Source organism: Salmo salar, unplaced genomic scaffold, assembly GCF_965601325.2.
Source record: "Salmo salar unplaced genomic scaffold, fSalSal1 ptg000432l, whole genome shotgun sequence".
NCBI lineage: Eukaryota > Metazoa > Chordata > Actinopteri > Salmoniformes > Salmonidae > Salmo > Salmo salar.
The window spans coordinates 3,400,599-3,414,901 of record NW_027675387.1 but is presented as its reverse complement, the minus strand read 5'-3'; the positions used below and the strand labels follow the sequence as shown (position 1 = coordinate 3,414,901).

The following is a 14,303-nucleotide window of genomic DNA, read 5'->3' as shown; positions in this document are numbered from 1 at the left end:
TCTGATCACACACCTGTATGTCATTATCAAACTCTATTTAGTTCAGTTCTTTGCACCCCCATCATTGTGAAGTGTTGTTTGTTTTGTGACACAAGGCTGTTCGGAGTGCTGCATTTCCCGTAATTTACTCCTCCCGTGAATTATACTTTTTGCCTGCCTCACTAATGATGCCTTTTGCCGTTTCCCTGCCTGTACTGTTGCCTTTTTGGACCCCCTGTGTATGACCTTCTGCCTGCCCCTGGACCCAGCTACCTGCCTCCTCCTGTGGTCCTTTACAATAAACACCTGCTGAGCCCTGCGCTTGAAACCAGCTCTCTGTCTCCCATCGTGTTCATTACAGATGGTGACTGGAGTAATTTTATTTACAAGTGAGTACATAACATGTTTCTAAACACTACTAAAAGCATCCTGATGATGTCATGATTAAGAAAAATCATGAATGAATCATGAATAATAGTGAGAAAGTTACAGAAGCTACAACAAAACATGCTAACCTCTCACCATTACCAATATCAGAGGCTACAAAAAAACATGCAAACCTCTCACCATTACCAATAACAGAGGCTACAACAAAACATGCTAACCTCTCACCATTACCAATAACAGAGGCTACAACAAAACATGCTAACCTCTCACCATTACCAATTTATTTATTTATTTCACCTTTATTTAACCAGGTAGGCAAGTTGAGAACAAGTTCTCATTTACAATTGCGACCTGGACAAGATAAAGCAAAGCAGTTCGACACATAACAACACAGAGTTATACATGGAGTTAAACAAATGTAACCCTCTCACCAGGCTTGAATATGACTCTCACAATATTAACATATGTAGAGTATCTCATCAGCATGGGATGTTAGGTGAGAAGGACATCTCCAATAAGAATTCCTATTGTAAACTATCTAGGGTTATGACAATAGGGTATTAACTTCAGATGAAATGATTATAGGTTTCTGTTATTGAATCAGGATAAACCATCCCATGCATTAAATTGAAACAATTAATGACTCCACCAAGGCAACATACATAACGTTCCATATGTGTATTAAAACATTTTCAAACACAAATACATGTTCAGACACAACATCAAAAGAAAAAAAAAATAATAAACCCCAATGAGTCGTGCACAACCAGTGTCCAAATTAAGCACCTCACATTGTGGTTACTCACTACTTGGTAGATATTCCCTCAGCGAAGTATGGCAGTTCCATGCAGGTTTCCTCACCAAGTCCAAGGCAGCACAGCTACCCATGCAGACAGTACTCCTTAGTAACCGATATCCCCATGGCAACACGAACTCGTTAAGCTTCCCAAGCAATTATCTCCCGGTGTCACACGATGCTAGGCTAACCTCTAGCTGGCTAATACCTCCACGACGAGACGGTAGCTTCAGTCTTTACTAAGTTTTAACAAAATTATAACAACTCTTTTATTAAATAAAATATGTATTTCCCTTCATGTCTTAGTAGCTATGGGTTTTGTTGTAGTTCTGTCGTCTTCTTTTATAATTTTTCTTCACCAACCGTCCTGAGGTAAAACGTCCATCCTTTCATCAACGTCTTTTTCCCTCCCGTTAACCAGGTCAACTCCCATTGGCCACAACTTAACAAGCGACCTTATTGCTCAAAACGGAAACTTCAAAGTAAAACAAACTATTCACTTATACATTAAATAAATATTTCTTCAAAAAGCATAATGCATTAACAACATTACAGTTTAGGAGCAATTCAATCATCTTTTAAATATAAAACCAATTAATTATAACAAATAAACTCAATACTTGGTTCAAACAAGAGTATTACACAAACATACAGTCAATAATACAGTAGAAAATAAGTCTATATACAATGTGAGCAAATGAAGTGAAATAAGGGAGGTAAAGGCAAAAAAAGGCCATGGTGGCAAAGTAAATACAATATAGCAAGTAAAACACTGGAATGGTAGATATGCAGTGGAAGAAAGTGCAAAGTAGAAATAATGGGGTGCAAAGGAGCTAAATAAATAAATACAGTAGGGGAAGAAGTAGTTGGGCTAAATTATAGATGGGCTATGTACAGGTGCAGTAATCTGTGAGCTGCTCTGACAGCTGGTGCTTAAAGCTAGTGAGGGAGATAAGTGTTTTGAGTTTTAGAGATTTTTGTAGTTCGTTCCAGTCATTGGCAGCAGAGAACTGGAAGAAGAGGCGGCCGAAGGAGGAATTGGCTTTGGGGGTGACCAGGGAGATATACCTGCTGGAGCGCGTGCTACAGGTGGGTGCTGCTATGGTGACCAGTGAGCGGAGATAAGGGGGGACTTTACCTAGCAGGGTCTTGTAGATGACCTGGAGCCAGTGGGTTTAGCGACGAGTATGAAGCGAGGGCCAGACAACGAGAGCGTACAGGTCGCAGTGGTGGGAAGTACAGTGGGGGAAAAAAGTATTTGATCCCCTGCTGATTTTGTACGTTTGCCCACTGACAAAGAAATGATCAGTCTATAATTTTAATGGTAGGTTTATTTGAACAGTGAGAGACAGAATAACAGCAAAAAAATCAAGAAAAACGCATGTCAAAAATGTTATACAATTATTTGCATTTTAATGAGGGAAATGAGTATTTGACCCCTCTGCAAAACATGACTTATTACTTGGTGGCAAAACCCTTTCTTGTAGTTGGCCACCAGGTTTGCACACATCTCGGGAGGGATTTTGTCCCACTCCTCTTTGCAGATCTTCTCCAAGTCATTAAGGTTTCGAGGCTGACGTTTGGCAACTCGAACCTTCAGCTCCCTCCACAGATTTTCTATGGGATTAAGGTCTGGAGACTGGCTAGGCCACTCCAGGACCTTAATGTGCTTCTTCTTGAGCCACTCCTTTGTTGCCTTGGCCGTGTGTTTTGGGTCATTGTCATGCTGGAATACCAATCCACAACCCATTTTCAATGCCCTGGCTGAGGGAAGGAGGTTCTCACCCAAGATTTGACGTTACATGGCCCCGTCTATTGTCCCTTTGATGCAGTGAAGTTGTCCTGTCCCCTTAGCAGAAAAACACCCCCAAAGCATAATGTTTCCACCTCCATGTTTGACGGTGGAGATGGTGTTCTTGGGGTCATACGCAGCAATCCTCCTCCTCCAAACACTGCGAGTTGAGTTGATGTCAAAGAGCTCCATTTTGGTCTCATCTGACCACAACATTTTCACCAGTTGTCCTCTGAATCATTCAGATGTTCATTGGCAAACTTCAGACGGGCATGTATATGTGCTTTCTTGAGCAGGGGGACCTTGCGGGCGCTGCATGATTTCCGTCCTAGTGTGTTACCAATTGTTTTCTTGGTGACTGTGGTCCCAGCTGCCTTAAGATCATTGACAAGATCCTCCCGTGGAGTTCTGGGCTGATTCCTCACCGTTCTCATGATCATTGCAACTCCACGAGGTGAGATCTTGCATGGAGCCCCAGGCCGAGGGATATTGAAAGTTCTTTTGTGTTTCTTCCATTTGCGAATAATCGCACCAAATGTTGTCACCTTCTCACCAAGCTGCTTGGCGATGGTCGTGTAGCCCATTCCAGCCTTGTGTAGGTCTACAATCTTGTCCCTGACATCCTTGGAGAGCTCTTTGGTCTTGGCCATGGTGGAGAGTTTGGAATCTGATTGATTGATTGCTTCTGTGGACAGGTGTCTTTTTTTAAGTTGCGGTTAGGAGCACTCCCTTTAAGAGTGTGCTCCTAATCTCAGCTCGTTACCTGTATAAAAGACACCTGGGAGCCAGAAATCTGTCGTGTCATTGGGGTACCATTAAACTGAAGACATGTTTATCAATTAACTCCCTGTAATTATTATCACACGATTAAACTGATTAATCGTTTAATTGTAATTAACTCGGAGATCGAGGCACCAAGGAGAATATTCAGATTACAAAGCTATAATTTTCCTAATATAACTTTCCTCTACTATAATATTATAGTATAGGCCGATTATCTTCTGGTTTAAATGGTGTATTTTACCTCGAGTCCAGTCTCATTCCAAACATCGTAAATTGTTGTATCTGCACGAACCCAGTCTTTACTAAAATCATCCATACATCAATTGTCTTAAAATCATTTATTTACTACACTAAGTAATTAACAGAAAACATACAAACAGTAATTATCGTCACAAAGGATTGGTATAGTAATGTGCCCTAATGGCTAACAGGCATGGCTGGTCTGTTAGACAATGGGTCATAAACGGTCAGCTGAGAATGTACACAGAGTTCATTAATATTAACAATTGACAATTGAAGGCTCACTCATTCGGGAACAATTGCAATCAATATATATTTACGCTCATGTGTCGTCGTCGGGATCCTTGTTCGAGCGTCGTTCTGTGGAGAGTTTTGTCTCTCTCTCTCTCTCGGTTAGAATGGATCTTTCAAAGCGACATTCATTAATGTTGTTATAGAATGGATGTTTCGTTGGTCTTCGCGTTCGATGATATAATTTACTTAGCTGCAGACTAATAATTAATATCAAAGACTTGTTCTTATTCTGTCGGTATCAATAGTCTAAAAGTTAACCACATGGTATGGTTCACTTTCAGTAAAGGAATTGGATGGTAAAACCTATTGGCCATGGAGTGGAGGCCTGGTCTGAAGAAATGTAAATCAGGGTGGGTTTTATAGTGACCCTTGAACAGGCTTGTGAAATGACGCCTGGTCCTGTCTGTGTCCCTTGGGGGGCGTGCCGATGGCTGAGTGAAGCTTGGTACAGAAATCCAATTCTATCACATTAACATCAGTACATAGCATCTCAATGTATTACAAATAGCTTTATCCTTATTAATACATTTTATACAACCATTATGATGCAAGTCTTAAGCTGAGGCTATTATATAAACAGTTTTATGGTAATATGGCTATATTGTCTCTTCTGAGTATCACAAAATTGTACCAAGCGGACCAGTTCGTAGCTGGATTCTTCACCAATCTTCCATACCTTCTCCAGAACACAAATGTCGCTTGGCTCCCCAATTCTGTGAGTTGGAAGAATTTCCTGTGTCTCTCTATGGGCCATGTGGCCAGAGACTCCTCTTAGAGTTTTTACAACCCTTTCACACAGGGCCTGGGTGGTTGGGAAGGTAGGTTGGGGGATGGTACAAAGGGGAGGGGGTCAACTGTCCTTCCTGTACCCAAAGAGGCCAACGTCATGACAAATCTTTCTGATTGAGACAAAACGGATGGCACTGTGATAGACTGCATCTAATTTATTGAGTAGGGTATTGGAGGCTATTTTGTAAATGACATCGCCGAAGTCGAGGATCGGTAGGATGGTCAGTTTTATAAGGGTATGTTTGCAGCATGAGTGAAGGATGCTATGTTGCGAAATAGGAAGCCAATTCTAGATTTAATTTTGGATTGGAGATGTTTAATATAAGTCTGGAAGGAGAGTTTAAAGTCTAACCAGACACCTAGGTATTTGTAGTTGTCCACATATTCTAAGTCAGAACCGTCCAGAGTAGTGATGCTGAACAGGCAGGCAGGTGCAGGCAGCGATCAGTTGAAGAGCATGCATTTAGTTTTACTTGTATTTAAGAGCAGTTGGAGGCCACGGAAGGAGAGCTGTATGGCATTGAAGCTCGTCTAGAGGTTAGTTAACACAGTGTCCAAAGAAGGGCCAGAAGTATACAGAATAACACCAATAACAGAGGGGGTCTGATCTTTGTGCCTCTGTAAATTTCTCATTCATCATCATTAATGATTCATTCCTGATTATTCATAATCATGGTAGCATCCACATGAATGTAGAAGTGTTCAGAAACATGTTCTATTCTTACTGACAATACAAGTGAAGTGACTCCAAAATGACAGGACATTATTCACCATTCAGTTTCTATTAGGAAAAACATCATCCAAAACACAACCAAGACAAACTGCAAATGCATTCAACAGGTTTGTAGAATCACAATTGATGTAATCACTGCAGGCATGGATCATGGGACTAAATACTAAACTTATGACAACTTTAATACAATATAAGTGAATTTGTCCGAATATGTACAACTTTTTCAAATGGGAGAACTAAATACATAAAGTGCTTTCCTTTCTTAACAGTAACACAGCTATGTATGAAAATACCCTAAAATAAAAGGTGACATTCTGTACTGTCACCTAATATGAAACATTCTATCTCAAATCCAAAATGCTGGATCATAGCACCACATTTAAAACTGTAAGCTTCACTGTCAGAACACATATGGTGTGGACTATGTGTGCCTGGTAAACACATGTGGATCTGGTGAACAGTTATCACTTGTTGACCAACTACAGGAATACTGACCTCAGCGTCTCCAGTTTACAGTGTGGATCCTCCAGTCCAGCAGAGAGCAGCTTCACTCCTGAATCCTTCAGGTCATTGTTACTCAGGTCCAGCTCTCTCAGGTGTGAGGGGTTTGACTTCAGAGCTGAGACCAGAGAAGCACAGCCTTTCTTTGTGACTCCACAGCCTGACAGCCTGCAACGAGATCATCATGACTTCACAAACACACTGGTAATTTAACACCAGTAGTGTAGAAGGACAAGGGTAGATGCATTTGGTTCATATTCCCAAACAACACATAGATTCATCTTCCATCAATGCATTTATTCAATATGTTTTTCAATATACATATTATAATACATATTTTTCTCTAAACATAATATTTCTTCCTGATGAATACTTCTTATATGTCATTTTATTTACTCACAGAGCAGCTCTGGAGGCTTTGACCACTGGCAGCAGCCTCAGAAGAGTTTCCTCTGATCTGGAGAATTTCTTCAGGTCAAACACATCCAGCTCCTTTTCTGAAGTCAGCAATACAAAGGCCAGAGCTGACCACTGTGCAGGTGACAGGTTGGGTTCTGAGAGACTTCCTGATCTCAGGTAGCTTTGGATCTCCTCCACTAGAGAATGGTCATTCAGTTCATTCAGACAGTGGAACATATTGATGCTCCTCTCTGGAGAAGGATTCTCCCTGATCTTCTTCTTGATGTACTTGACTGTTTCTTCATGGCTCTGTGAGCTGCTTCTTGTCTTTGTCAGTAGACCTCGTAAGTGCTTCTGATTGGATTCCAGTGAGAGGCCCAGAAGGAAGCGGAGGAACAGGTCCAGGTTTCCTGTCTCACTTTGTAAGGCTTTATCCAGGGCACTCTTGTAGACAGTAACTTCAGTAACTTCAGGCTTGTCTCTGAACAGCGAGAAAACGTATCTGAACATTGATTGAGGTTCATCCATTAGATTCTCATTGTTGTTGATGAATGAGAGGAACACATATACAGCAGCCAGAAACTCCTGAATGCTCAGATGAACAAAGCAGTACACCTTGTTCTGGTACAGCCCACATTCCTCTTTAAAGAGCTGTGTGCACAATCCTGAGTACACTGAGGCTTCATTGACATCAATGCCAGCCTCTTTCAGGTCTTTTTCATAGAAAATCAGATTGCCCTTCACTAGCTGTTGAAAAGCCAGTTTTCCCAGTGACAGAATGCTCTCTTTATTCCAGTGTGGACCTGTCTCTTCTTTCCCAAGATACTTTTCATTCTTCTGTTTGGTATGAAACACCACAAGGTGTGTGTACATCTCAGTCAGAGTCTTGGGCATCTCTTCTCTCTTATGTTCCAGCATGTGTTCGAGGACTGTTGCAGAAATCCAACAGAAGACTGGAATGTGGCACATGATGTGGAGGCTCCTTGATGTCTTTATGTGTGAGATGATTCTGCTGGCCAGGTCCTCATCACTGAATCTCTTCCTGAAGTACTCCTCCTTCTGTGGGTCATTGAACCCTCGTACCTCTGTCACCTGGTCAACACACCCTGAAGGGATCTTATTGGCTGCTGCAGGTCGGGTAGTTATCCAGAGGAGAGCAGAGGGAAGCAGATTTCCCTCGATGAGATTTGTCAGCAGAACATCCACTGAGGTTGACTTTGTGACGTCCCAACAGATCTTGTTCTTCTGGAAGTCTAGGGGCAGTCGGCACTCATCCAGACCATCAAAGATGAACAGAACTTTGTACTTGTTGTAGATGGAGATTCTTGATTGTTTGGTTTCCATTGAGAAGTGATAGAGAAGTTCAATGAAAGTATTTTCCCCTTTCATCAAATTCAGCTCCCGGAAAGGGAATGAAAATACAAATTGGACATCCTGATTTGCTTTTCCTTCAGCCCAGTCCAGAATGAACTTCTGCACAGAGACTGTTTTTCCAATGCCAGCGACTCCCTTTGTCAGCACAGTTCTGATACGTTTGTCTTGTCTGGTTAAGGGTTTGAAGATGTCGTTACATTTGACTGCAGTCTCTGGTCTTGCTTGTTTCCTGGTTGTTGTCTCAATCTGTCTCAGCTCATGTTCATTATTGACCTCTCCTGTTCCACCCTCTGTGATGTAGAGCTCTGTGTAGATCTTATTGAGAAGTGTTGGGTTTCCTTGTTTAGCGATCCCCTCAAATACACATTGAAACTTCTTCTTTAGATTAGATTTGAGTTCACGTTGGCAAATCACAGCAAGCTCATCTGAATGAAGAAATAACACAGAGGATATTAATATTACGTCTGTTTTAATGTCTACAGTATTGAAGGACTGTTAAAGTTTTAAAATAATAATTTATTCTCTTAAGTGACTGTATAAATGTATCAATGTTTTCTTAATGCATTACAGACTGGTGTGACTGATTATATTATTATTGGTGTTATTGATGGTATTATTAATGTTGTCTCTCTCTCTCTCTCTCTCTCTAAATTAATCAACACAACACATCCCTTCTGCTACTTGATGAGGTCACAAGGTGTTGTGTTAAGGTTGCTACAATATCATTGAGTTACACAGCTACTTTAGCTGTACTTTAGCCACAGCTTTTAAATGTTATAAAACAGCATTCAACATGAGGCAGACAGATCTTACATTTCTCCAGTGTGTCAGCAAGCTCCTTCTGGTTCATTTTCCTCAGGACGTGCAGTGTGATCTTCAGAGCCCCCTCTCTGGCACTGCTCTCCTGCTTCTCATCTTCAGCATCCACCACTTCCTTATCCTGCTTCTGACTCTCATAGCCTTCTGGGAGTTCTGGACTAAGAATCCTCTTGAACATCTTCAGCTCGTTCTTCACAAATGTCGTCATTTTCTCTTCAAGCAACTGAAATAAATCAAGTAAATAAGTTAAGCAAGAGAAGAAATGCTTTCTCATTAACACATTAATGAATAATTGAAAGAAACTTTACTTGAGGAAAACAAAAGTTCATAACAGGATCACATACACTGAATATAGAGTCCAGGTCTGTTTGATGACTCTGGGAAGACTGACCACTGAGAATCTCTGACTCTGATCTCTCCTGTTGGTTTCTGTGGACAAAACATGAGATTACAGTACACACACACACACACACACACACACACACACACACACACACACACACACACACACACACACACACACACACACACACACACACACACACACACACACACACACACACACACTGTTTTAGGACTATGAAAATGGACTAAAGTATTAGCCTATGGATTATGAAAACAACCAAAAGAAATGTGAAAATGGGAGAGGAGAAATGACTAGAGACAGTGTTGTTTAACTCACTGACCATGACCCATGAGTTCTTCTTACCTTTGTTCAGTAGAAAAGTCTCCCTCTCTAAACTTCATAGGTAGATTCATAGACTTGTCACTCTTCATGGACACACAGCTGGGTACAGGGGAGGCTGGTCTCTCCTGCTTGATTGGTCTTCAACACAACAGAGACAAACATTACATCTCTCATCTACTCTGATCTCAGATGGGGAAACAAGTGTTTCATTCCAAAATGCTATATATCCATATTCAGAAATGTTGGGAAATGTAATTTTATTGTTTAAAGAAATTATTAAACCACTGCAAGGCTTTATAAAGGCTTCTAACGTTTGTAATTTCCACTTCAAAATGTCAGACTTGATTTGATGAAAAAAATGGATCAACCACTACAAAAAATGTCCCTTAATTTACAATCCACACGAACAAACACATTTGCTGCTGTTTTCCTGCTGTGAGAAACTGGGTCAAATTAAGAGATGGCATCTGTAAGTGCATTCATCTAAAGATATCTAGGTGAGACAACCACATATCACAGTCAGATATACAGGATACCAACATTCCATTCCTGTTAAACAATGGATATACAGCATTTAGCAACAAAACACATTTTCACACACACATCTAAAATCTAGAACAGTTATATAGAATGTACCCATAAGAAATACCTTCTGATTAACAAACATTTTAGAATATACATTCTTAAACAAAATAGTCAGCTCACCTCTTAGCTTTGGTATCATGTCCCCCAGAGACACTCATTTTAGAGGCAGGACCCCCCTCCTCTCTCTCCCCAGAGAGACTCATTTTAGAGGCAGGACCCCCCTCCTCTCTCTCCCCAGAGAGACTCATTTTAGAGGCAGGACCCCCCTCCTCTCTCTCCCCAGAGAGACTCATTTTAGAGACAGGACCCCTAAACAGAGATCCAACATGTTGGTTGTGGTTAACACAGTGACAACTAAACAGAGATCCAGCATGTTGGTTGTGGTTAACACAGTGACAACTAAACAGAGATCCAACATGTTGGTTGTGATTAACACAGTGACAACTAAACAGAGATCCAGCATGTTGGTTGTGGTTAACACAGTGACAACTAAACAGAGATCCAGCATGTTGGTTGTGGTTAACACAGTGACAACTAAACAGAGATCCAGCATGTTGGTTGTGATTAACACAGTGACAACTAAACAGAGATCCAGCATGTTGGTTGTGGTTAACACAGTGACAACTAAACAGAGATCCAGCATGTTGGTTGTGGTTAACACAGTGACAACTAAACAGAGATCCAGCATGTTGGTTGTGGTTAACACAGTAACAACTAAACAGAGATCCAGCATGTTGGTTGTGGTTAACACAGTGACAACTAAACAGAGATCCAGCATGTTGGTTGTGGTTAACACAGTGACAACTAAACAGAGATCCAGCATGTTGGTTGTGGTTAACACAGTAACAACTAAACAGAGATCCAGCATGTTGGTTGTGGTTAACACAGTGACAACTAAACAGAGATCCAGCATGTTGGTTGTGGTTAACACAGTGACAACGAAACAGAGATCCAGCATGTTGGATGTGATTAACACAGTGACAACTAATTATTGAATGTCAATTGTTGTATTTTATTAATTATCTCTTAGCAATAAAACATTTACTAACAGATACATCCCAACAGTCAGGTGATTTAATGCATCACATGAACATGTAGTCGTGACTGATATTTTTCACCTTTTCTCCATGTAGTGGAACTAATAGTAATAATAATAATAATAACATAATATTAATAAGTCACTTTCTCTTTTAATAATTTCTCTCATTCTAGTGTGTTGCTTTGTTCAACAGGTATGATATTATTATGCTGTTACTGAATTCAGTTCATAATAACAATGTTAAGAAAAGTATGTTCAGTGGTTTCATACCAAATTACACAGGAAAGAGGAGCTCATTGTAGTTTAGAAAACACATTTTACGATATTTTGAAAAGACGATTTACAACTTATACATAAAAATATACAAATTGTAAAATAACCACAATATACGAATATATGAACAATATGTTTTTGAATTTGACTTGCCTACGCCCAGTTAGCGCCATTTTGTATGATTGAACTGTCACATAACTGTCCTAGGTGAAATGGACTGTTAGATCTGAGTGTTTTACTGTCAGTCACTATACTAAAATAACACCATACATTTAATTTCTCTACACACTTTCCAATAATCCCTGGGAAGATTCTTACCTTGTAGCCTGAATTCACAACCAGAACATGTCAAGTTATTGAGATATTTTCCGTTGTGCTGAGAGAGCAGCTTCCTGATGACAAGTGTCTCTGTATCTATGTTCTAGGTACAGTTGATCTTTGGATGCAATAATATCTGGTCAAAGTCTAGTGACACAACACCATAGTATATCATAAACATAACAGCAGTTGGCCAGAAAAGGCCATGACATACTATAAAACAGGGTTTGTCAACTAGATTTGGCTTCGGGTGTCACGGTTGTCATAGAGAGGAGCGGACCAAAGTGCAGAGTGATTATCGTTCCACATATTTTATTGAACTGTGAAACTATGCAATACATACACATAAACTAAAGAACAAAAAAACAACAAACCGTGATGCAGAGGTGAAACATACACTACTCAAAAACAATCTCCCACAAACCCAGGTGGGAAAAACACCTACTTAAGTATGATCTCCAATTAGAGTCAACGATGACCAGCTGCCTCTAATTGGAGATCATCCCAAACAAAACCCAACATAGAAATACAAAACTAGAAAACAACATAGAAAAACTAAACTAGAAAACCCCCCTGTCACGCCCTGACCTACTCTCCCATAGAAAATAACAGCTTTCTATGGTCAGGACGTGACATCGGGAGAATTTTTTTCTGAGTTAAAGTGGGCGGGCCAGAACATAATTAGCGTATAATATTAGCACAATTAATACGCCTACACTACAAATTGAACAACATGTTTACAACATTTGATTAGTAGATAGTACATTCAGTGACAATAAAATAATTTAGATCTGATAAAATCATAAAATCACCAATATCTCTATTCAATTATAACTTTTTGTTTATTTCTCTGTGCGTTGATTGGTGGGGAAAAACAGGTCTACGTAGCCTACTGTAGTCTACACTACTTTATTAATGTCAACATTCATTCAGAACAATGAGCTTGATAGCAAGAGAACATGTCGCTCTCAAAAAGTAACAAAAGAAAGGTGGATAATGAAAATCAAAGTTTCAGGGAAGAACGGACAGAGAGATCCATTCATCTTACCATATTTCTCCAATGCCAAGCCAGAGTGTGTCTTGTTTGCAAAGAATTCAATCTCAGACGGCATTATGAATCTAAACATGGTACTTTCAAAGTAGCCTTCCCGCCCCAGACAGAGGCCTGAAGCAGAATCACTGAAGCATTAACTACAAGCTACAAACACGGCAGTAGAATCCTCCTTCATGGCCTGATCCAACAACAGAAGGTCACAAGTGCTTTCCTAAAAGCATCCTGGGTTCTAACCAAACACAACATGCCCTTCACAGACGCAGAGCTGTTTAAAAAATGCATGGTGACAGTTTTGGAGGAATTGGCTACAGACAAGTCTATGGATAGCCTAATTGCGTCTGTCAAACAGGTGCCCCTGTCTGTGACATCAGCCGGACGCCGTGTCTGTGCTCTGGCGGATGACGTGTATAGGATTGTTCTGGAGGGGCTCAGTCAGGCTGAGCATTTTCCCCTGGCTATTGATGAGAGAACTGACAACACCCATGTAGCACAGATGTGTGTTTATGTCTGTTATTTTCATGGAAATTACTTTAAAGAAGAGCTACTGGCACTGATTCAACTGGAAGGACACACCACCGGGGACGTTCCCCTGGAAGGACACACCACCGGGGACGTTCCCCTGGAAGGACACACCTCCGGGGACGTTCCCCTGGAAGGACACACCACCAGGGACGTTCCCCTGGATGGACACACCTAACTAATTTTGGGTTAGTTAGACAAATTTTGGGTTAGTTCTCTCAAGAAGAACTAACCCATCTCAACATGACAGAAAGTAAGACAGGGAAACCCATCTCAACATGACAGAAAGTAAGACAGGAGAACCTATTTCAACATGACGGAGAGTAAGACAGGAGTCCCTGACCTTATCTTCTCTCAAGAAGAACTGTCTTATGGTATGAAGATTGTTCTTCTTGAGAAAAGATCGAGCCTTCTTCTCTCCAGAAGATGTCTGGTAGACCCATTTAAATACCTTTTTTGGACATTTCAAGATAGCAGATGTTTGAGTTGGGTCTATTAACACAGCTGTGAGTTGTTATTTTTTTCATTTTTGACATAATGAGCACTCCTGGATGTGACAGATTTTGACTCATATTGAGTGATATGACTGAGCTATTTAAAAACACTTTTTCAACATTTCTAGATAGCAGTTAGTTCAGTTTGATCTTATTAAAGACAGCTGTATATTATTTTTTGGGACCCAAAAATATTCTATGTTCACGCCCACTTTTTTTGCACTATGTTTGAAGGCTGTCAACTTCTTCTCAGGAGGAGAATCACTTAGCCTTTCAACTAATTTTCAAATGATAGGATGCCTATTTAAAAACACTTTTTCAACATTTCAAGATAGCAGTTAGTTCAGTTTGATCTTATTAAAGACAGCTGTATCATTTTTTAAATTCATTTTGACATATTTTTTGGGACCACTTTTTTTGCTCTGTTTGAAGGCTGTCAGCTTCTTC

The 14,303-nt window shown here is 40.3% G+C and overlaps 1 protein-coding gene across 1 annotated transcript; it reads right to left on the bottom strand.

Moving 5' to 3' along the window:
- Positions 1 to 638: 638 nt before the first annotated feature.
- On the bottom strand, positions 639 to 12,901 carry LOC145876032 (NLR family CARD domain-containing protein 3-like). Its single transcript, XM_082971805.1, has 3 exons — positions 12,838 to 12,901; positions 6,695 to 8,492; positions 639 to 6,462 (listed from the first exon to the last, which is right to left on the bottom strand). Exons 1-3 carry the CDS (start codon positions 12,899 to 12,901, stop codon positions 6,273 to 6,275), a joined length of 2,052 nt encoding a protein of 683 aa, XP_082827931.1. The 3' UTR covers positions 639 to 6,272.
- Between the last annotated feature and the right edge of the window lie 1,402 nt (positions 12,902 to 14,303).

Bases quoted from the DNA above. Each gene is read 5' to 3' on its own strand.
- LOC145876032 (XM_082971805.1), bottom strand. From the start codon at position 12,901: ATGCCGTCTGAGATTGAATTCTTTGCAAACAAGACACACTCTGGCTTG. The intron at 8,493-12,837 runs GTAAGATGAATG...TTCTTCATTCAG, and splicing joins CTTGGCATTGGAGAAATATG to ATGAGCTTGCTGTGATTTGC. The intron at 6,463-6,694 runs GTGAGTAAATAA...ATCTCGTTGCAG, and splicing joins AAAGCCTCCAGAGCTGCTCT to GCTGTCAGGCTGTGGAGTCA.